Consider the following 20,741-nt stretch of genomic DNA (forward strand, 5'->3'; position numbering starts at 1 on the left):
TGGGATTCTCAGTTTTATCCTCTGCTCAATGTGGATGCTAATTCTGACCTCAGAACTGTTGTGAGGATTGAGAGATGTGTAGCACCCAGCATACTGCCTGGCACATAATAGAGGATTCGATGCCTGTCAGTTTCCTGCTCCTGCCCTTCCAGGAGCCCCTCTGCTTTGGAGCAAGGTATCTGAGAACTGAGTGAACTCGGGAAAGTTTGCCATAGGCTAGAAGGGCCTTCCACTCCTTACTGTGAACCATCTGCTGTGAAGCTCTTTTGTGATGAGCACGGGTGGTTCAGGAGACCTGGCTGCAAAAGGGTAGGGGAGGGAAGAAGTAAGAAGGGTGAAAGGAAGGGAAAAGGAGCAGGAAGAGCAGGCACTGAGAAGGATAAAGGGAAGACTGAGCAGGAGGAGACAGAGGCTGGGAGCTTTGGGGATGAAGCTGCAGTTTGGGGTGAAACAAGTGCTGGCCGTCCAGGGGGCAAGACGGAGGCCTGAGGGATAGAGGGAGGGTGGAGGAAGGGGGGAGACCCCTGGAGGGCTGGGGTCAGTCAGGCGGGCTCTCATTCCATTCCTGACCCTTGCTCCCTGTCTCCCCCATCACCACCCAGCGGAGCTGGAGAAGCAGAAAGGTATGATGCGGCCTAATGCCTCACAGCCTGGAGGGGCCAAGGACTCAGTGAATGGGACACTGGCCCGCAGTAGCCTGGAGGACACTTATGGGGCAGGCGACGGGCTCAAACGGGGTGCACTCAGCAGTTCCCTGCGAGACCTCTCTGATGCAGGCAAGTCTTCTGGGCCCCTGCCCTGGCTGGGGAGACATGGGACCAGGTGTCCTCTTTGCCTCCTGTCACTGGCTGCAGCCTTCCCTCCACCTCCTGCGCACGCACGCGCCCTGCCTTCACCCAGAGCCCTGGGCACTGAGCCGCAGGGGGCCTGGTAGCCAGGTCAGAACAGGTGGAGCCCAAGGTTTGGGCCATGGAGTGTGAAGTGGGGCCACAGGCTTAGCCCCTCTCTCTCGCTGCTCCACCTCTCCTCTTTTCCCTCTTCTGTCTCTCCAGTACCACCTCTCCTCCTCCTCCATCTTTTCCTCCTCTCTCTCCTCCTCCTCCACCACTCCTCCTCCCCCTCTTCGATGGGGGAAAGGGATGATGGGGTGTCTGTCCCCGGGAGGGGCCCAGCTCTGGAGCCCAGCAGGGTGGGGAGGGGGGGTTGCTGCTCTGACGCTGGGCTCCTTGCTTGTGGGTGCAGGGAAGCGGGGGCGCCGTAACAGCGTGGGATCGCTGGACAGCACCATTGAAGTAAGTGCCAGCTCCTGCCCCATTCGTCCTCTGCATGAGCCCTGCCCTGGTCACCAGAGCCCCAGAGGAGGAGGGGACCTGTTGCTTCCCCCTCTTCCCTGCTGGGAACCATGCAGCTTCCTCTCCCAGCCAACCACTCTCTCCATCTGTCCTCAACTCTGTCTGTCCTCACTCTGCCTGTCTTTCAGTCTGTCTTCCACTCTCCCATGCCCCTTCTCAACCCCAGGGCCAACTCCTATAGGAGTAGGGATACCCTTGGAGTTTGGCCACGAGAAGCTCTGACCTCCAAGTATTGCTCTTTGACCCTGAGCAAGTCACTCTGCCTCTCTGGGCCTAACTTTTTCCGTGCCTGCAAAATGGGGATGAGGAGGAGGTACTGCTAATCCTTCTCCCAGCTGAGGCTCAGCTGAGATAGTGGATGTGACAGCAAAGCTTTGCAAGCTGGGGAGCTCCACATACACGTTCAGGACTGTTGTTTGGTTTTTATTATGACCTGGGGGTCCCTGTCTCCCCAGTTCCAGCCCTCAGGGACAGGGGAGGAGTTTAGGGTTGGGGGTTTAGAATGTCTAGACTGGCCTGACTCCCTCCCCTACCTTCCAGGGGTCTGTTATTAGCAGTCCACGCCCTCACCAGAGGATGCCACCTCCGCCCCCACCCCCGCCGCCAGAGGAGTACAAGAGCCAGAGGCCCATCTCCAACTCCTCATCCTTCCTGGGCTCCCTATTTGGAAGCAAGCGGGGCAAGGGTCCCTTCCAGATGCCACCGCCGCCAACAGGCCAGGCCTCTGCCTCCTCTTCATCTGCTTCTTCCACCCACCACCACCACCACCACCACCACCATGGTCACAGCCACGGTGGCCTGGGGGTGCTGCCTGATGGGCAGTCCAAGCTCCAGGCCCTGCATGCCCAGTATTGCCAAGGACCGGGTCCTGCCCCACCGCCCTACCTCCCACCCCAGCAGCCCCCTCTACCCCCACCTCCCCAGCAGCCCCCACCCCTGCCCCAGCTGGGGTCCATCCCGCCACCTCCCGCCTCAGCCCCACCTGTGGGGCCACATCGCCACTTCCATGCCCATGGCCCAGTCCCAGGGCCCCAGCACTATACCTTGGGCCGGCCAGGCAGGGCTCCCAGACGGGGGGCTGGAGGACACCCTCAGTTTGCTCCACATGGCCGCCACCCTCTGCACCAGCCCACATCCCCACTGCCTCTGTACAGTCCTGCCCCCCAGCACCCTCCAGCCCACAAACAGGGCCCCAAGCACTTCATCTTCAGTCACCACCCACAGATGATGCCAGCAGCAGGCGCAGCGGGGGGCCCTGGATCCCGGCCACCAGGGGGCTCCTACTCCCACCCCCACCACCCCCAGTCACCATTGTCACCGCACTCACCCATCCCACCCCACCCCTCCTACCCACCCCTGCCTCCACCCTCACCCCATACCCCGCATTCACCCCTGCCACCCACCTCCCCCCATGGTCCGCTGCACGCATCTGGGCCTCCTGGCACAGCCAATCCACCCAGTGCAAACCCCAAGGCCAAGCCAAGCCGGATCAGCACGGTGGTCTGATGAATGGAGAGAGTGAGCTGGGGAACAGGAGCGGCTGGGGAAAACGCAGGAGAGGGACCTTGCACCCTCTCTGCTTTCTCAGTTTTTTCAAAATATATATACACATAGCAATGTCCTCCTCCCCACTTCCTCCCTGCCTTGGGACCCCTCCCCTAACCCCCAGCAGTCGCCATGGGGTTTTCTTCCAGATTCGCGGACACTTGCCACTCGAAGCCTGGACTCAGGATGCTCCAGCGCTGGGGAGTGGTGAGGGCCTTTTGGAGATCATTGTCCTCTTTTTCTTGTCTTCCTCCTCTCCCCTTTTCCCTGGAGGCCTAGCTCAATGGCCTCAGACCTCCGGGCCAGTGCGAATTCCCTCTCAGCTCTGGCTGGTGGAGAAGGGAAGGCATCCAGAGCTGTAGAGGTGAAGGCTTCCCCAGGGCTCCTCTGGCTGTGTGGGGCTAGGAGAGAGCTCTGTAGAGTTGTGGCCAAACCTCAGTTGGCTTTGCCCTCTCTCTGACCTCAGGGCCTGGCCACACACCTCCATGTGTCTTTCTGCCTGCTGGAGGACATAGACTGTCAGTGCACTCAGTGGGTGGGATCCCGCTTGTGCTGGCCCCCTTTTGGGGCAGTGCTTCCTCTCCTGAGCCAGTCTGTGCCCTCTCTCCAGTAGGCCCCAGCCCAGACCTCTTTGGCTTCAGGAACTTGCCTCGCCCTGCAACGTTCTTATCCTGATCAAAGTCCAGACAGGTTTTGGGGGGGCTCAGGTCTGGGATGAGAAGGGCACTGCCCTCCCTCACCCATATTGCATGCCCCCCCATTCCCTTACACCTACCCCACCTACAACTGAAGACAATGCACTTTACAGATAATGCCCACACACACCTCGCTGGGGCAAGGCACTCAGCATCAGCCCTGGGGAGAGAGGCTCCCAGAGGGCCACCATGAGCCCACGATCTCCTTCTTGAGGCAGAGACAAGCCATCAGAGCCGGGGCCGGGAGCCAAGATGCCTGAGTCCTTCTGTCCGTCAAAATCTCTGCTGCCTCTCCAGCCCTTTTGCAGCCCTGTTTATTTATTATAAATATATTTTTTACAAGCCACAGCTCTTCTTCTTGCCCCGCATATCCAGCTCCTTTCTCAGCTCCTGCCTCCCTCTCCCCTCTCCACCATGGGCTGCAGTACAGACAGACAGATGGACCCTGGCTGTACGAAGGGCCAGGGCCCCTAGGGCTTGGGGGTGGGGGAGCGTGGCAGTGGGAGGGGGCTGTATGGAGAGGAGCTGGGGTTCAGGCATTGTCTTTTTTCCTTCCTGTATATAAGAATGTATATTTGATGCCTCATAAAAAGACCTTGTGCTCATCTCCCGCCTCTGCCTCCTACTTACGTCCCCCTTCCCTGCTGTGGAGCTCATGGAGAGAGAGGCCTTAGCCCAGGGAGGTAATGCACTAATGGTAGAAGTTCAGGCAACTGGTGGGTGAGATGCTTTGCTTGGGTGGGAGGTAGGGCTGAGGGAGTTTTTCCTATTTCATTTCATATGCAGTCTGTGTGACAGAGTGGCAGGAGTGTAGGATTTGGAGTTGATCCAGTCCACATCCTGGGATTTTCACTTCTAGGCATGTGAACCTGGGAGAGTCACACTCTCTGAGTCTGGGTTTCTGCAATTTAACACTCAGTGATAAGCCACGCCACGTGGAGTTGTGATGATTACATGAGGTAATGAATGTCAAGCAGACAGGACAGAGCAGGTACTCAGTAAGTTAGTTCCCTTGTCCTTCTTTCACAGGTTGGACACTTCCTTCCATGCTTGTGGCATCTATTCTCACCCTTCCTTGGCCTTGCCCACTCCACATAATGGCTGGTCACATTTCTGTTCCGGGGGGTGGGGTGTGTGTGTGTGTGTGTGTGTGTGTGTGACTTAGGCCAGGAAGGCACAGGGCTAGATATAAGAGTTCCGTATATAGTTAGAATGTTAGATAACAAATAGCTGGACTCCCTCCATTTTACAGAGGAGAGGACAGGCCGAGAGAAGGGAAGAATTTTCCCAATGCCACACAACAAGTCAGGATGGGGTTTCCTGACTTCTAGCCCAGGCCCTTTTTCAGTTTCCCAAACTGCTTCCCTATGAAACAGACATGTTTGTAGCACCACTGATTATAGCCTGGATCTCAGCCTAGCACAGGAGGGATGGGGCAGAGCAATGGCCCTTGTTTAGGGTCAGCACGGCCCCCAGAAGCAGCATTCAGTCAATATTTTGCTGTCTTCCTAGAACCTGGAGTGGCCCCTAAGAGGGAATGGTTTGGATGGCTTCACTCTTCAGCAGCTTGGACTACCAGTTTTGCTTTCTTCTTCATATGCACATATAAAGGCGTCTCAGGGGGACAACTGGCGAAAGCAGCAGCTAGGGCCATCTAAGCATTTGATGCCTCCTCACAGACCAGACCTAAGCATCTGAAAAACTTAGAGGGTCCTCAATCAAGTCCAATCAGCACTTTTTTGTTTCTTCCCTGTTTGACCAAGCTGAACTACCTTTGGTTGCTCCCCCTTCTCCCACCTTTGGCTTGCTGGTTGCATCTGGCCAAAGCTCAGCTTTTAGTGCTCAGATCCTGGCTCAGTGACTTGACCGTGCTGCCTTTGGCAAGTCACCTAGCCCTTCAGAGCCTGGTCTTTCACCGGTAAAATGGGGATAACAATATTGCAGGACAGTTGTTAACAGGTGCGTGTGAAGTGCCTATCTCCTGCCAGACACAGTAAGCTGTTCTACAGAAACAAGTACAAACTCCTTGTCATGGCATTGGAGGTCCTCCATGGGGTGGCCCAGCTGATCTCTGTAGTTCTCATTTCTTGCTCACACTTTGGCTGTCTACTCACTGTTGCCTGAAAGTGCCTGTGTGTACTTTCCAACCTCAGTATTTCATTTGTGCCTTTCCCCCTGCCGGATGAGCTCCCCGCAACATCCCTGATGATTGTCCCACTCTTGCAAGATGGGTTTAAAGGACCGATCCTTCACAAAATGTGCCCCTTACCCCATTCTCAGAGATCCCTCATGTCATTCATCATCCATCTTCCCCATCAGGCCATAAGTGGCTTGAGAGTGGCACTGGTCTGCATCATCTCCATCCGGAGTATTGCCCAGCACAGTGCTTGGCAAAGCACAGATGTCACTAAAATTTTGTTGATCAAATGAATGAATGAATAGTTCTTTCTAAGCTAAGTCTTAGAGTAAGGTATCTTTGCCTTGGTTGATTTATTGATTGATGCAACCTGTGTACCAAGCTTTTGGGCCCCTCTGGGACCTACTTGCTCATGCTTCCTTCTACTTTCCTAAGTTCTCCTCCTCCCATCCTCATTGCAGTCCCAACACTGGGATGTCCCTGTCCCCACCCTGTTCCTCTCCCCAGAGGCTCACTGTTCAGACTGTGAAGGGGTAGTTCATCTCACCTCCCCATTTTTCTGATGACCTGACGACAGGAAGCCCATTGACTGTTCTCACATCAAAGGTGCTACTGCCAATCTCTTTGGAGATGCAGATGGGCAGAGACAACACATAACAAAGGACAAAGGTACTAGAATCTCACAGAGTTCTTAACTTTGTTCTAGACCAATGCTGTCCAGTAGGTCTTTCTGTGATGAAGGAAATGTTCTATACCTGCTCTGTCCACTAGCCACATGTGGCTGCTGAGCACTTGAAATGTGGTTAGTGCAACTGAGGAACCAATTTTTTTTTTTTTTTTTTAACGCGGCTGGCCGGTAAGGGGATCTGAACCCTTGACCTTGGTGTTATCAGCACTGCACTCGAACTGACTGAGTTAACTGGCCAGCCCCTAGAACTGAATTTTTAATTTCATTAAATTTAAATAGCCATGTGGGTAGTGGTTACCGTAGTCACTTGTCGACAGTGCAGGACAAGACTTTCAGGAGTGGATATCCTGGTGGGGATAAAGTCAAGACAATGTAGTAAATACAGGCCCAGAAGGAAGCACTGAGTGTGTGGGAGCACAAAGAAAGGGAAAACCCAACTTGGGGTGGGTGGGTGGGGTCAGGGAAGGTTTTCTGGAACTGCCCCTTTAGCTGAGTCTTGAAGGGTGAGTAGGAATTAGCTTGGTAAAGGAGGGCATTTGTCAGAGGGAGCAGCACACGCAAAGGCCTGGAGGGGTGAGAGAAAGCAATGTGTTGGTGGCATGGTGAGAAAGAAGTGGGAGAGGGCAGATTGCAGGGTGGCCACAGCAGATACTGACGGTTGGAGATCAGCAGCCTCTACTGCAGATCCCCGTGTCTCTGTTGCCAGTGGGTTTTCTCACCCCAGCCTCAGCAGCAGCTAAAGACCAGGCAACACATTGGGCTATCTAGTGTCTCCACTGTAAAATTTTTCTCTTCGTAATCAATGAGTATCTTGTGGAGAGATGCATTGAGATTATGTAAATATCCTGTTACTCCTCAAACTTTCACCCAACAGTTTTAACATTCACTGATGATTCTCACCTGAAACAATTATGGTCAAAGTAGGCAAATGGTGATTTTCAAATGTCATCATTCTTTTGACACATATTAGTTGGCTTTCCACTATGAGAGTTTTCCCTTTTCTTACATGTATTTATTTATATCCTCACGGACTCATGGTTGTCTATTTTACTCAATGTGTTATATATAACCCATTAACATCATTCTTTATTTTGATGTTCAAAATGCCCCAGATTTAGCCAGCAGGAAGCTCTCCAAGCTGGCTCCTGTGTCCTTTGGCATGTCTCCATCTTTCTTTGAGCACTTGTTTTCTGGCATCACAAGATGCTCCAGGCTCATCTTACACATTCCCTATCCCAGCCCTGGAATCAGACATTTTTTTCCAAGGAGCCCAGATTCTTTTTAGTAGAGAATGGCATTTATAAAACAAGATTTGGGCCCTTGGTGTTATGGCTGTATTTTAAAAGTTTGCTCTTTTATTTGGAAAAAGTTTGAGCATCCATTGATGATTTTCTAACACCATCATTCCTTCTATATTTATTATTTAGCATTATACTTTAAGGAAGAGTTTTCCCTTTTCCCTCATTTTATTTACATATATTAATGTGGGGTCATGTATTTTTAATCAATGAGTTATAATCTACTGCTATCAATTCATTTTAAATTATCCTTATTTGAATATATCATTTTATTATGTATTTATATTAAGCATATGTTATACATCTATATTTCTCTCTGTTTTTGTCTATGTATCTATGCATCTATCTGTCTATCTAATAAACCATGAGTTCACATAGATACCTTGAGGAGACTCTTATAATAGTGCAGGCTAGAGACAGTAAATGGCTCACAAGAAGAATAGAAAATGGTAAGGGAGGAGGGGATGGATTCCAGAGCTATTTAGGAGTTATAACTGGCAGCTCATACCTACTTCAGAACTGGAAGAGACCCTATTTTAGAAATAAAAAAAAAGTGAGGCACAAAATCACTCTCATCAGTTCACCCACAAAACATGGATGGAGTGAGTATGGTTGCAAGTCCAGCCAAGCCTTCCAATCACTACTCTGTGCTCACTTCGTGCCAGAGCCTCTCTCACAGGTGGGTGGGTGAAGCTAAGCCAGTCCCCAGCCCAGGATGAGCTCTCTGATGCTTACTAATTCTTAATCCTGCAGTGCTCACATTCTGGTTGGTCCCAGCAAGACACAAGGCTTGAGAAAGGAACCTGTTTCCTGAACACCTTGCTGTGTGGGGAGCACAATCTGAGACTTTTATAGGCAGAATTCTACAGTAGTTAGACAGACCTGGGTTTGAGTATGGCTCTGCCACTTACTAGCCATGTGAATTGGGTAAGTTTGCGCTTCCCTGGACTTTGGTTTCCTCATCTGTAAGACAGGGATAACAATACCTACTTCATAGCACCTTGCCCTTGATGAATGGTAGCCATCATTATCTCTAATCTTCCTAACAACACTGTAAGGAAGGGATTATTTAGCCTTATTTTGTAAATGAGAAGCTCAAGGCTCAGGGAGGTGAGGTACTTGTCAAATTTCAGTGGGTGAATGTCAGCTGCAGGAAAGCGGAGACCATGTTTGTCTTGATTACTGTTACATTCGCAGGGCCCAGAAAAGTGCCTGGTGCATAGTAGGAATTTAATAAATGTTTGTGAATGAGTGAATTCAATCTCATTGGCTTTGAAGACTCTATGCAATTTCCATTTGCCTTTCCAGAATAGGGGTGTGTCTGGGCTAAGAACCTCAGAGAAGGCTGTAGGAAGCCTGAGACCCAAAACCTGGTCTCCTGACTCCTGATTGATGCTCTTTGTCCTTCACCAAGCTGCCTCCAAATGGAAAGGCTGAACTTCCTTCAGCCTTAGATTTGGCATATTCTCCTACCTTCTTCATTCTCCTCATCCTCCTGCCCAGTTTTATTCCTGGTGAGGGCAAGCGACAGGAAGAGCATTTAACAAGGAGTCGGCAACTTCCTTTGTTACAATGGGCAAGTTATTTAATCTTTCTGGAATTTGGTTCCTCTGCATCTAAAGAATGGGTAAATTGACCTACATCTTTCCCAAGACTGCTACAAAGATTAAGGGAAATAACTGGTATGAAAGAGCTATGTGGGCTGTTGATACTTATCCACGTGATAGGCTAGTGATATTACAGTGATTAGTATCTCCTTACCTAGCTTTCTGTTTCCTGCCCAGACAGTTGTTCAGTTGGATCATTCACCTGGTGGGAGGGTCTGAGGTTTCCCCTGACATACAGAAAACTAAAAAGGAGATATCACTTATTATATTACTGTATTACAAGTTCCCTCCAAGCCAAGTGGCAATAAGATTCTGAACACTTAAGGTAATAATAAAGGATTTAGGTGATAGAAACATGAAAGCACTAGCACAATGCCCAGCACAAAGGAGATTCTTAATGAATTTTGACATATTGGTTGTTGACTCTCAGAAATAAAAATAACAGTTACCAGATACTGAGGCCCTGCTATGTGCTAGGTCCTGTACAACAATCTTGCAAGGTAGGTATTATCATTCCCATTTCAGTTTCAGAAGTTGGGACTTGACCAAGGTCACATAACTAGAAAATGGCAGAGTTGGTGGGACTGGCCTGTATGACCCCAGGGTTTGAGCTCCTGCTTGTGTGTCCTGTTCCCTTAGCTAGGATGTCCTTAGCCCAGTCTTGAAGTAGGCAGAATGTACCTAATTGGCACATAGTACTGTTACAGCCAATGTCTGACGAGTAAAAGAAATTTGCCTACGAGAACCGGGTGATAGGAAAGGGAAAAGAGTTTATTTCTGGCAGCCAGGGCTACGCAGGCCAATCGAAGTGCGCAGCCCCGAGTTGAAACCTCTTGCAGCTTTTATTTTTAGCTAGGCGGGAATTTTTCGCAACTGACACAATCTAGCCAATGCAAGCAAGCCAGCGATACATAAGCTAATTTTGTGGGTAGCCCTGTAGCCCTTCCCCACCCTGGATTCCCCATAGGGACTTTTCAGGCTAAAATGGCAGAGCCGCCTAAAATGGCGTTGGCCATGCTACTCTGATTTTTTTTTTATTTTAGCAAGCGACTTGTACAGAAGCAGAATGCATATGTTAAGGTCAGTAGGGGTTGGGGCGTCCCTTAACAGTATGTGATTAGGAACAGTTAACTGGGTGAAGGAATGACACTCCCCACTCCTCTCAAACACATTTGAGCTTTTAGATGCTTAATATACACAGGAAATGTTTGCAAAGAGTATACATTTATTTTCAGTCAATATATATTAAGGCTGCTAAAAATATATACACTCATTCACCTTTTCTTTTGTTCACTCAACATTCATTTACTGCTCACCATGCTAAGTGCTAAGAATGTATAAGGCCACACGGTCCCTGCCCTTAAGTAATTCATAGTCTGGTGGAAGAACACAAAATAAGCACTTTATCAGCATTTACGCAAGTACTGAAATATGTACACAGGAGGTGTTCAAACTATAGGCAGTAGGCCCACAGCTGATGAATAATAGAGATGATCCCCAAATGCCATAGATGCCTGATGAATGTGGACAAAGTACTGGTTTGATACTCAAAGTAGTTGCAATGAACCTATTCAGAAACTGCTCAAGGAGCATGCACACAATTGGAATAGATGTACACACAGTAGGTACTCAAATGCATATGACAGGGGCTATACATAATAAATACAATGTACACAGGTGTTTGATAAATACACTGTTGGCTCACAAATAGGCAAACAGTAGGTGTTCTACACAGTAGGCACTGGTAGGCGATGGATAATTATGCTGTTGATAAACATCCCATAGTTAAAATATATATACATTCAGGCTTATTTTGTAGGAGTACATGCCACAAATGTGTACACAGTAAAAGGGCAAACAGAACAGTTGAAAGCATTCATTAAAATGCTGGATGCCAATGACTCTTTGGTGTTAAGAATGCAAACCCCCATCTCTGAGAGGCCTCTACGTAACCTTGGACGAAAAAAATATTTCCTTTCTGTACTTGGGACCCAGGATTCTAAAAATCCATAATCCCCGGGGAGTGAGCAGCCTCCTGCCTGCCTTCTTTCAAAGCCCCAGACATGTCAGGGACTACAGCTCGGAGCCTAGTATGTCTCCCCCAACCTGTGTGCCAGCGACGGGGTCCTTCGCAATCAGGCACCCGAAGCCGCCTTCCGTGACCCACACAGGAAAGACCAGGCAGAAGGGACAGAGAACGTTGGGGCGGGACTAGCGACCTGGCTGAGGTCTGCGACAGGGTACCACTTTGGGCCCACCACCCACCAACGCCGGCTCCTCTTCCGGTCTGTCTCCGTAACGCGCATGCGCACAACTGGCCTTTAAACGTGCACCGCCGGCCCATCCGGAAAGAGGTTCCGGCATACTGATTACAATCTTGCTCCTCCGCCGCTGAGGTGGACTATTTTCTCTCAGTCGGAGAGGTATTTTTGAGTAATCGCTTCCAAACAGGGGACCCATGCCAGCCGATTTAGCTTGACCCCATGGGATGAAGGCTTCTTAGGCCTTGGTCTGACGCAAGGTATATGAGGTTCGGGGGGACACCCCGCGGAGGGATCCGGTTTGTTGTGGTGAGGGAGGGGGGAGACGCTGACAAACCAAGATGGCGGCGGCGGCGATGAAGGCCGTGGCGTTTGGGAGGTAACTGTGGCGGCGAACGTTGTGGTAGTTGGGAGGCAGCTGCAGAGTTTGGAAGGAACAGAGCAGGACGAAGAGGCGGTAGCAGTAGCGTCAGCCCGAGACTCTCAGAGCGCGGCAGCCACACGCCCCCTTAGGTCCTTGGCGGGCGGCGGCCGCCCGGCTCTGGGCCTAGTCTCCGAGCAGTGCCTCGGCTTCAGACGGCGGCGGCGCCATGAGTCCTTAAGGGCGGTCCGAACCCTCCTGATCCCAGGCCCAGTCCCCGGGCCCATCATGGAGCCGGGGTCCGACGACTTCCTACCGCCGCCGGAGTGCCCGGTCTTCGAGCCTAGCTGGGCCGAGTTCCGAGACCCTCTTGGCTACATCGCGAAAATCAGGCCCATCGCCGAGAAGTCGGGTATTTGCAAGATCCGCCCACCTGCGGTAAGTCTCGGGGCCGGTGGTCGCCGTCGGCGAGGCCGGGGATGAAGGCGTAGGGTAGTCGGCGAAGTGTGGGGCGGGGGGCAGCTCGAGGTGTAGGGAGGTGGGTGCTTGGGACAGTTGCGGATGCGGCGCAGGTCGGAGAAAGGGTGCTGGGGCCGGGGAACCTCTCGTGAAGCCCACAAGTGACCTGGAGCCAAAGACCCACCCCCACCCCTGCTGTTCAGAATCACTCCTAGTTCAAGACGGGGATTCCTAGTGGGCCGAGGAGAGTTCATAGAGAGGCACCCCGCACATCTCTTAGTTACCCTGAACCACCTGGGTTAAGGCTGTGCTAAATAAAGTCCTTTTTCCTATCTACTGTCATCACTTGCCTTAAGGCAGATAGCGTGGCATAGTGGAAAGATCACAGCTCTGAAGGGAGACAGATCTGAGTTCAAAACTCTACTTTGAACTTTAGCAGCTGTGTGACCTTGGGCAAATAACAATCTCTCTGAGCCTGTGAAATGGGTCACAGGAATAGTTATTTCGAGGACTGGATTAAATTGGGTAGCGTCTATATGTAGTAGGCACTAGATAAGTGGTAATTATTGTGACTGTGAAGGTGTTTGATGTGGTCATTAGTTTGCCCCCATGTGGATTGACTCATATTTACTCACACCCTGCCAGGCCAGTTCATCTATGATAATATCCTGGCCTGGTGGACTGGTCAGGAAATCAGTCTCACAGGGAATGCTCTGTCTGGCTCCCCTGAGATGGGCTCAGGGTATTGTCCTTTTCTTTTCCTAGTTGAAGGCAATTTCAGGGCCTTTCCTGCACATCACCCCCCAGACTTGACTGTCTGTGGAGAGGCCTGAACCACTCAGCCTGGTAGTGGGGTGTGAGTTTTCTCAGAAGATTTCTACTCTGCTCTGGCCCAGGAGATAGGAGGTCCCAGAAGATAGAGCATTCTTGTGGTGCCCAGAAACAGAATGGAGCTGTGGAAGTCTGCTCCCTTTGGAACACTTGATTCCCAGAGATCAGCAACAAAGGCCATATCTTTCCTTCTAGGCCTGGCTTTAGGCCAGAAGACCCCCAAAGGGCTAGGACAGGCTGCTGCTTTGCGGGCATGGAGGAGAAATGTTGATATATATTGCCCAGTGACCACTTGGGATTCCAAGGGTAGGAATTGAGTTTGGCTGGAACAGAGTGTTTTTGAGTGGGTGTCTCCTGGCTGAAACAGAACGGGAAGCCTCGTTCCCACCTGAGGAGGGCACCACAGGCCTCCTTATCCAAGTTGGTGCTTTCTGGTGCTCAGCCACAGATATAGGCTGGTTTCAGATAGATCCTCTGGGAGGTGTTGGTTAAGCTGATTTCTTCCTTCTTGGAGCCTGGCCACAGATTTCTGAGGTATCCCTGTCCATGATGAGGGAGTGGCAGTGGGTAGTGAGAGGTCAGGAAGGAGAGCAGAAGGAAGAGGCTGGGGCCCTGGGCAGCCTCATAGAAGTACCCCCTGAAGTAATCTGGCAGGCCTGTGGGAAGGAGGCATATCTGACAGGGGTGGCTGAGGCCTGAATTTCTTTTTTTCTTTCTTGGACTCACTTGGGCAGTCTGGTCTTGTGCAGTTTGTTGTTACCCTGCTTTGGGGGACCAAGAAAGGGAAGAGTGACATGTCCCAGGTGTGTGTGTGTGTGTGGCCAGGAGGGGGCCGTCCTTTGTTATGTCTTTTTTCTCTACTCCAATGGTGTACCTCCCTCCAATCCAAGAGACCTAGTTCTCTCTGGTTTTGTTTTGTTTTTTCCTCCTCTAGGGCTGCTCCTGGGCCACTTTTAGGCAGCTGGCCTTCTTATTGGTGTTTGAAGTACTCACCCAAGCATACCCAGGGTGGGAACTTGTGTATGTGTGGGTGCCTGGGAATTGGAGGTTTGCCTGAGGAAGGGTGGTTTGGGGTATGAATTGCCAGGCAGGTGGTACTGCACTTGGGAAAGGTGGATGAGAGGAGATCGTTGGTACCCTGGAGTAGACCCAGGGGAGCTCGGAAGGATCTTGCTTCCTGCACCAGGTAGCCATTCTTTTTATTACCACATCCAACATACTGAGCATTTGGCACACAGTAGTTTGGAACTAAAGGCAGGAGGTTTGTTGGACCTTCCCCAGCTATGTGTTGTACCTACGGCTTCTGCTCTAGGACTCCAATTCTGCCATTTCCTATCAGGTGCTTGATGTTGCACTGATTCTTGTCTAGAACCTGATTCAGCAGGAAAGAAGAGGGCCTATAGTTTTGGGTTTGAGCACCTTTCTACCTGGGTTACCTGTGCTGAGGGGAGTGCCCTACTCTTATGGGAGAAGGAGGGCATGGGGAGCTTGTCTGAGCATGAGCCATGCCATTTTAGCCTACGTTTCTTTTTTCCTCCTGCTTCACAGAGCCCCAGGTGTTTGTTACTTGTTTCAGCTGGGGGGGGGGGGGTATTAGAGTATGTGCGCATGCAAGTATGAGTCCTCTGGCCCCTTTTCTAAAAGTGTATGTGCAAAAGAGGTCAACAGCTTGTTCTTTTACTGCCTCCCTCCCCCCTTCCATATGTATGCATGTGTATATGAACACTGGTAGCCCAGTGTAGTGCAAAGAGCCTTGAACTGGAGTTCAGAAGACATGGGTTCTAGTCTTGGCTCTACCACTAACTCAGCATGTGATTTTGGAGAAATCACATTTCTTCTCTGGGCCTCACTTTCCTCATTTGTAGAATGAAGGCATTGGTCTAGGTTACTCTGGGTTCTTTTTGCCACCCCAACAGGAACCAGTGCTCTGGGGAGGAGAGGACTGTGTGGGAAGCTGGAGAGGGGTGTTGGGGAGGGGGTTCTTCACAGCCATTTGTTGGGCAGGACAGAACAAGCTCCAACTCGGCAGGGCAGAGTCTCCCCCGCTTGGATTATCTTTCCCTGACTTCCCTCCCCCTCCCCAAATCCTTCCATTCTTTGCCACCACAGTCGGGCATCCCAGCACTTATCCCCCCGGGGCTTCCTCCCCTGCCTCTTCCTGTACCTGGCAGGTGTATGAGAGAGGACCCGCAGGAAGCCTTCCAGACCGGGTGAGTGATGCAGATTCTTGCTCCCTGTTCCTTGCTCTTCCCTGCAGTGTCTGTCTCAGGCCCTTTAAACTGAGAGAACAGACATTAAAGACCCAAACCTTTAAATCCTGCCAGAATTGGAGCTGAGCTACTCTGCATGTGTACTGGGCAATGCGGTCAGCCTTAGATGTCAAGTCTTAATGGTGACTCCTTTGAATAGCATTTTCATTTGAAAACCAGTTTAATTTTCCATATTGGTCTTGTGAGGAAGCCAGGGTGAGTGTTTATATTCTCACCTTGCAGATGAGAAAATAGGGTCAGAAAGGTAAAATTCCATAGCTAGAAAGTAGTGGAACTAGAACATGAACCCAGGTCTTCTGACTCCAGATTCTGTGTGCTTTCCAGTACTCCCAGACTGTGTGTCCTACAGCACATGCCCAGGGGACGAGGGGTTAATGTGGGTGTGGGGAGGGTTTGGGGTCAACTGTTTTGGTCTCCATCTCTCTATTTCTTGAAATCCTGGCACTGTACTGTTGGGAGGGACTCAGGGGAAATTTCCCAGGACATGTGCATGGGGCCTTGGATTTGGACTTGAGGGGCTTCTAGGCCCTGTTGTGAGTTCTGAAGGGTGGTGGGGTGAGTGGGTTGATTGTTGGCCAGATTAAAGGGTCTGGGGTGGCTAGAGATCTGGGAACTGTGTAAATGGGGTTCTGAGCTGCTTTTGGTGCCTTCTGGTCTTGCATCATGCTGGGTTAACCCAAGTTCCTTTCTGTTCTCTACCCTCTCAGGACTGGCAGCCACCCTTTGCTGTGGAAGTGGACAACTTCAGATTTACCCCTCGAATCCAGAGGCTGAATGAGCTAGAGGTGAGAAGACTAGCAGCTGGTGGTGGGGTTGAGAGAATGGATAGCTGAGTTCTGATTCCACTTCCCTCATACCTTCTCTGGCTAAGGTACTTTACCTAACTAGGCCTTTTATTATCTCTCTTTATTGCGTCTCTTTAGTGTGCCAAGGGCATGGTGGAAGCTTTAGAACTCTGAATGTAACCAAGAGCAGGGGCATTTAGCCTTTCTGATTTGATAACCCCAAAGGCTGAGGATGTTCCTTTCCCACAAAGGTTTGCTACTTCTGAAGCTCCCCCTGTCAACTAACCTACCCTACCTGGGTCAACAAAAGGGAGATATAGGACTGGCTGAGATCCTTTCTTTCTTGGCCAGTGGAATGTGGCCTCATTTATCCAATTCATCCACAGCTCTGTGCTTTCTACCTTCCTTCTCTTGTGCTTGGTATTGTGGGAGGTGAGGTAGATGGGCGGGAGCAATACAAGAACTGGTCTGTGTAGAGGTTGGAATGGTGAGAGACTTGTTCAGAGGCTCAGGCAGGTAGGCTTTTCCCTCTCCCTTTTGTTCTGTACAGGAATTCCAGGCCCTTTGCATGGACAGGTGAGGTTCTCTACTGGGGCTTGAGAATGCCCTGGGGTAATGAGAGTGGGTGCCCTGAAGCCAGTTCCAGGTAAGGTCCTGGAGTTTTCTATGGAAGATGTAGGTTAGACGTATGCTACCACCTTCTCCCCATTATTATGTATGTGTTCACAAGCCTTACTAGAAGTCTGGGGGGATGGGGATTAAGCCCAGCTGAATACTCATAACCTAAAAGCTTACTTGTCTTCTAGACCAGAATTCCTCAACCTTGGCATTATTGATATTTTGGGCCAGATAATTTTCTGTTGGGGCTGGGGACAGGGAGTGTCTTGTGCATTCTAGGATGTTTATCAGCATCCCTGGCTTCTACCCATTAGATGCCAGTAGTTCCCTCTCCCAGTTATGACAACCAAAAATGTCTGCAGACATTGCTAAATGTCCCCTGGGGGGCAAAATCATCCCCTATTGAGAACTACTGTTCTGGACTCAGTCTAGGTGCTGTTCCAGCTAGGGCAAAAGTCATCTCTCGTGGGGAGTGCAAGTTCCTTAGAGAAATCTAGCCAGGTGTGTGGGTGTACAGCTAGGGCAGGGTGTTTCCTAGCATGGAATAAGAGCAGGTTTTCTAGAGAGGGAGTGCTGGTTAATGAAGGGGAGGAGCAGGGATGAGACCAAGGTAGGAAAGCTAAGGGGTTGAGGTGGAGGGGGTAGTGTTCCTGACTCCTTAAGGGTTCTCACAGCCAAGGTCATTTTTGTCCACAAATAGACCATAGTTTTCCTCAACTATGAAACAGACAGAACTGTCCTTTCCTCTAATGGGATCAGGGCAAGGTAGTGAATGGTGATGACTATCTAATTCTCCTTAGAACCAGGCACTCTGACTAGAGTGAGGAAGTTATAGACTTAGGGCCTTTGGGATCCTTTCTTGGGTCACTGAGATTTCAGGGAAGCATGGTACATGACTTGTTTTTGGGATTTGGGGCCCATATCGGGTCCTGGGTTGGCCAGGTGCCACTGCTGCTTCGGTACACCATCTCTTAGTTCTTTAGACCATTCCATCTATAGCATGCACTCTCACTCCAGCTGCCATGGAACACGTTTCATGGTGCGTAAGGAGGTGAATGCTCCTTCATAGCCTTCATTTTCTGAGGCATGCCTAGAGCTTAGATACAATTCTAGAGTTTCCAGAGGGTCTTCGCTGGTCCTCTTAAGTCCACACCTCTGGGGTAAGTGGACTGGACAGTTACTTTAGTTTCCTTTTATAATAATAATTTTTTTTAAAAAGTAGGTCCAGAGAGTGGAACTGAGTGGTCAAGGCTATATAGCAAATTAGTAGCAGAGGGAAAGCTAAAACTTATTTGATACCTAGATATCTTGGTGCTTGTTATATGATTTAACTCCTCCGAACCTCTGTTTTCTCATCTATACAAGAGATGATAATACACACACTACCCTGTCAGGGAGATTGACAGAGAATATATATAAAGCTTTGGCTTTCATGACCCTCTCTTTTGGGACCTTGGGCTTCTCTGATTGTCTAGAAGGTTACTGAGATGAGAGAGAGGTGGGGCTAAGCACTGCCTAGAGCCTGGGATCCAGTTAATTGGGAGAAGCCCTGGGTAGTATACATGGGCTGCTCTATTCCCTTTTTCCTTCCCTAATATTGGGCCAGAAGACGGGGGGAGGGGGTGGGCAGCCTCTTTGAGCCATTTCTTCTTCAGGCCCAGACGAGAGTGAAACTGAACTACTTGGACCAGATTGCCAAATTCTGGGAAATCCAGGGCTCCTCCTTAAAGATTCCCAATGTAGAACGGCGGATCTTGGACCTCTACAGTCTCAGCAAAGTAAGAACAGGTTTTTCTCAAACACCCCCCACCCCAGTAGCCTTGGTACTCTGGAGGCCCCCTTGGTTTGGATATTGGATCTCTAGGCTACAGTGGAAGGGGCATAGCCTGGTAGCACACAAGCTGTCATCAGTACGTCTTGGCATTTCTTGTTGTAATTTGAGGTTGGGAGAAGAGGGTAGCCCGCAGTGAGGTGAGGGTCTGGACTTGTTCTCATTGCCCTTTCTACAGGTCTGTTCCCTCATGTACATACACATAGCACATCCATGTCCCTTCCTGCTTGTCCTTTCAGATTGTGGTGGAGGAAGGTGGTTATGAAGCCATCTGCAAGGACCGTCGGTGGGCCCGGGTGGCCCAGCGCCTGAACTACCCACCAGGCAAAAACATTGGCTCCCTACTACGCTCCCACTATGAACGCATTGTTTATCCTTATGAGATGTACCAGTCTGGAGCCAACCTTGTGGTAAGGATGCCACGCTGGGGTGGAGTGAGGTTTAAGACACAGATTTCCGCACTTGGTTTTAGTGGAACTGGCTCAGTGGACTGGAGACCTAAGAACTAGACTCTACCCTTTCCTAGTGGTGCTTATTCTCTTGCCACACTGCCCAGGGTCAGAGGTCCTGGGGTTATCTGTAAGGCCAGTCTACTCTCCATTATGTGACAAGGTCTTAACTGATAGAAGAATTCAGAAAAGGCAGAGATCTTTTGAGCTAGAGAGGTCTGGAAAGAGATGGAGTCTGATTTAGTTGGGGAGATGGTTGGTGGGGGTCAGCGGTGGTTGAAAGGAGGAATGACATAAGCAAAGGCACTGAGAAGAATTCCCAAAGTGTGTGCTGCTATCAGTGATAAAGACCAGTTGGACAGGGGCTATTGGTGTGGATCAGGTGGGTGGATCACAGCTTTGGTTGCCATTGGGCAAGGGTAGAGGGAAGTCCTTGCTGTTGGGCGCTGGAGCCCCATGTCCTGACCCTTACCCCTCACTTGTCCCCAGCAGTGTAACACTCGTCCATTTGATAATGAGGAGAAGGACAAAGAATACAAACCCCACAGCATTCCCCTTCGACAGTCTGTGCAACCTTCCAAGTTCAACAGCTATGGCCGGCGGGCCAAGAGACTGCAGCCTGATGTGAGTACTTCCCTTCTTCTAACTTAGAACTTCGGGATGGGCAGTCCTCTCCCTCCCTTTGGCCAAGGCTATGTTCCAAGTTCAGCTCTCCCTTCTCTCATTCTTTGAGTTCTTCTGAGCGTTAGTGTGCCTCTGGCTTCACTCTTGCTGTTTTCTCCACTCTCAGCTGAGCTGCTGTTGAGCTGGGTCTTGATCTATTTGTACAATATCTTTTGCATGTCTATTCTTCCTGTCTGTCTTGTTCCTTTCCTGAGTCACTCTGCATAAAGAGGTAGAACTTTTCTTTCTCCTTGTACCTATGTCCTTCCTTCAGGCAGAAGCTTATGTGCCAGGCATTCTTTTCAGCACTGAGAATACAACAGAGAATAAGATAGACACTGTCCCTGGGCTCCGTGAAGCACGTAATGTAGCAGATCATATTAGTCACTGCCATTTATTGGTAATGCCAAGCACTGTTAGATTTTTTAATTATTTATTTATTTATTTTTGTTAGGTTTTTAAAACATATATTATCCCTAAACTCCCTTATAACTATAAGGTGGGAGTTAATCTCATTTTACACAGTTGGGAAAACTAAGATCCCGTCTTTAATTCCTTTCCAAGAGAGGGCTGAGGAGGGAGCTCACTCACCCCTAGTCTTCAATAAGCAACTCTGAATTCTTGCCCTGGCCCATCTGTGCCTCAGCCCCTGGCATGAGCTCAGGTGCTATATAGTCTGAGCTATTGTTCTTTTAGGGTGGGGCAGTCTGCCCCAGATAGCAGTCTTGATTCATTTTCTTCTTTCCTCCTAGCCGGAACCCACAGAGGAAGACATTGAAAAGAATCCAGAGCTGAAGAAGCTACAGATCTACGGGGCAGGCCCCAAGATGATGGGCCTGGGTCTCATGGCCAAGGATAAGACTCTGCGGAAGAAAGGTGAGGCCTAACAGG

General features: G+C 50.2%; 2 protein-coding genes across 3 annotated transcripts in view; both read left to right on the forward strand.

Annotated features, from left to right (window-relative positions):
- IQSEC2 (IQ motif and Sec7 domain ArfGEF 2) overlaps positions 1–4,058 on the forward strand; it is an 81,891-nt gene extending 77,833 nt beyond the window's left edge. Inside the window, exons 13-15 of the mRNA XM_063083278.1 lie at positions 603–776; positions 1,243–1,292; positions 1,893–4,058. Coding sequence (XP_062939348.1) covers positions 603–776; positions 1,243–1,292; positions 1,893–2,858 — 1,190 coding nt within the window. The 3' untranslated portion in view covers positions 2,859–4,058. The remainder of the gene's footprint in view (positions 1–602; positions 777–1,242; positions 1,293–1,892) is intronic.
- Positions 4,059–11,915: 7,857 nt separating this feature from the next.
- KDM5C (lysine demethylase 5C) overlaps positions 11,916–20,741 on the forward strand; it is a 29,927-nt gene continuing 21,101 nt past the window's right edge. The window contains exons 1-6 of one of the 2 annotated variants that reach the window (XM_063085115.1): positions 11,916–12,382; positions 16,212–16,289; positions 18,563–18,685; positions 18,978–19,148; positions 19,677–19,811; positions 20,603–20,726. In XM_063085115.1, the coding sequence (XP_062941185.1) occupies positions 12,233–12,382; positions 16,212–16,289; positions 18,563–18,685; positions 18,978–19,148; positions 19,677–19,811; positions 20,603–20,726 (781 nt within the window). In that variant the 5' untranslated portion in view covers positions 11,916–12,232. The remainder of the gene's footprint in view (positions 12,383–16,211; positions 16,290–18,562; positions 18,686–18,977; positions 19,149–19,676; positions 19,812–20,602; positions 20,727–20,741) is intronic. The other variant, XM_063085116.1, reaches the window with a different exon arrangement.

This window comes from Cynocephalus volans, chromosome X, assembly GCF_027409185.1.
Source record: "Cynocephalus volans isolate mCynVol1 chromosome X, mCynVol1.pri, whole genome shotgun sequence".
Classification (NCBI taxonomy): Eukaryota; Metazoa; Chordata; class Mammalia; order Dermoptera; family Cynocephalidae; genus Cynocephalus; species Cynocephalus volans.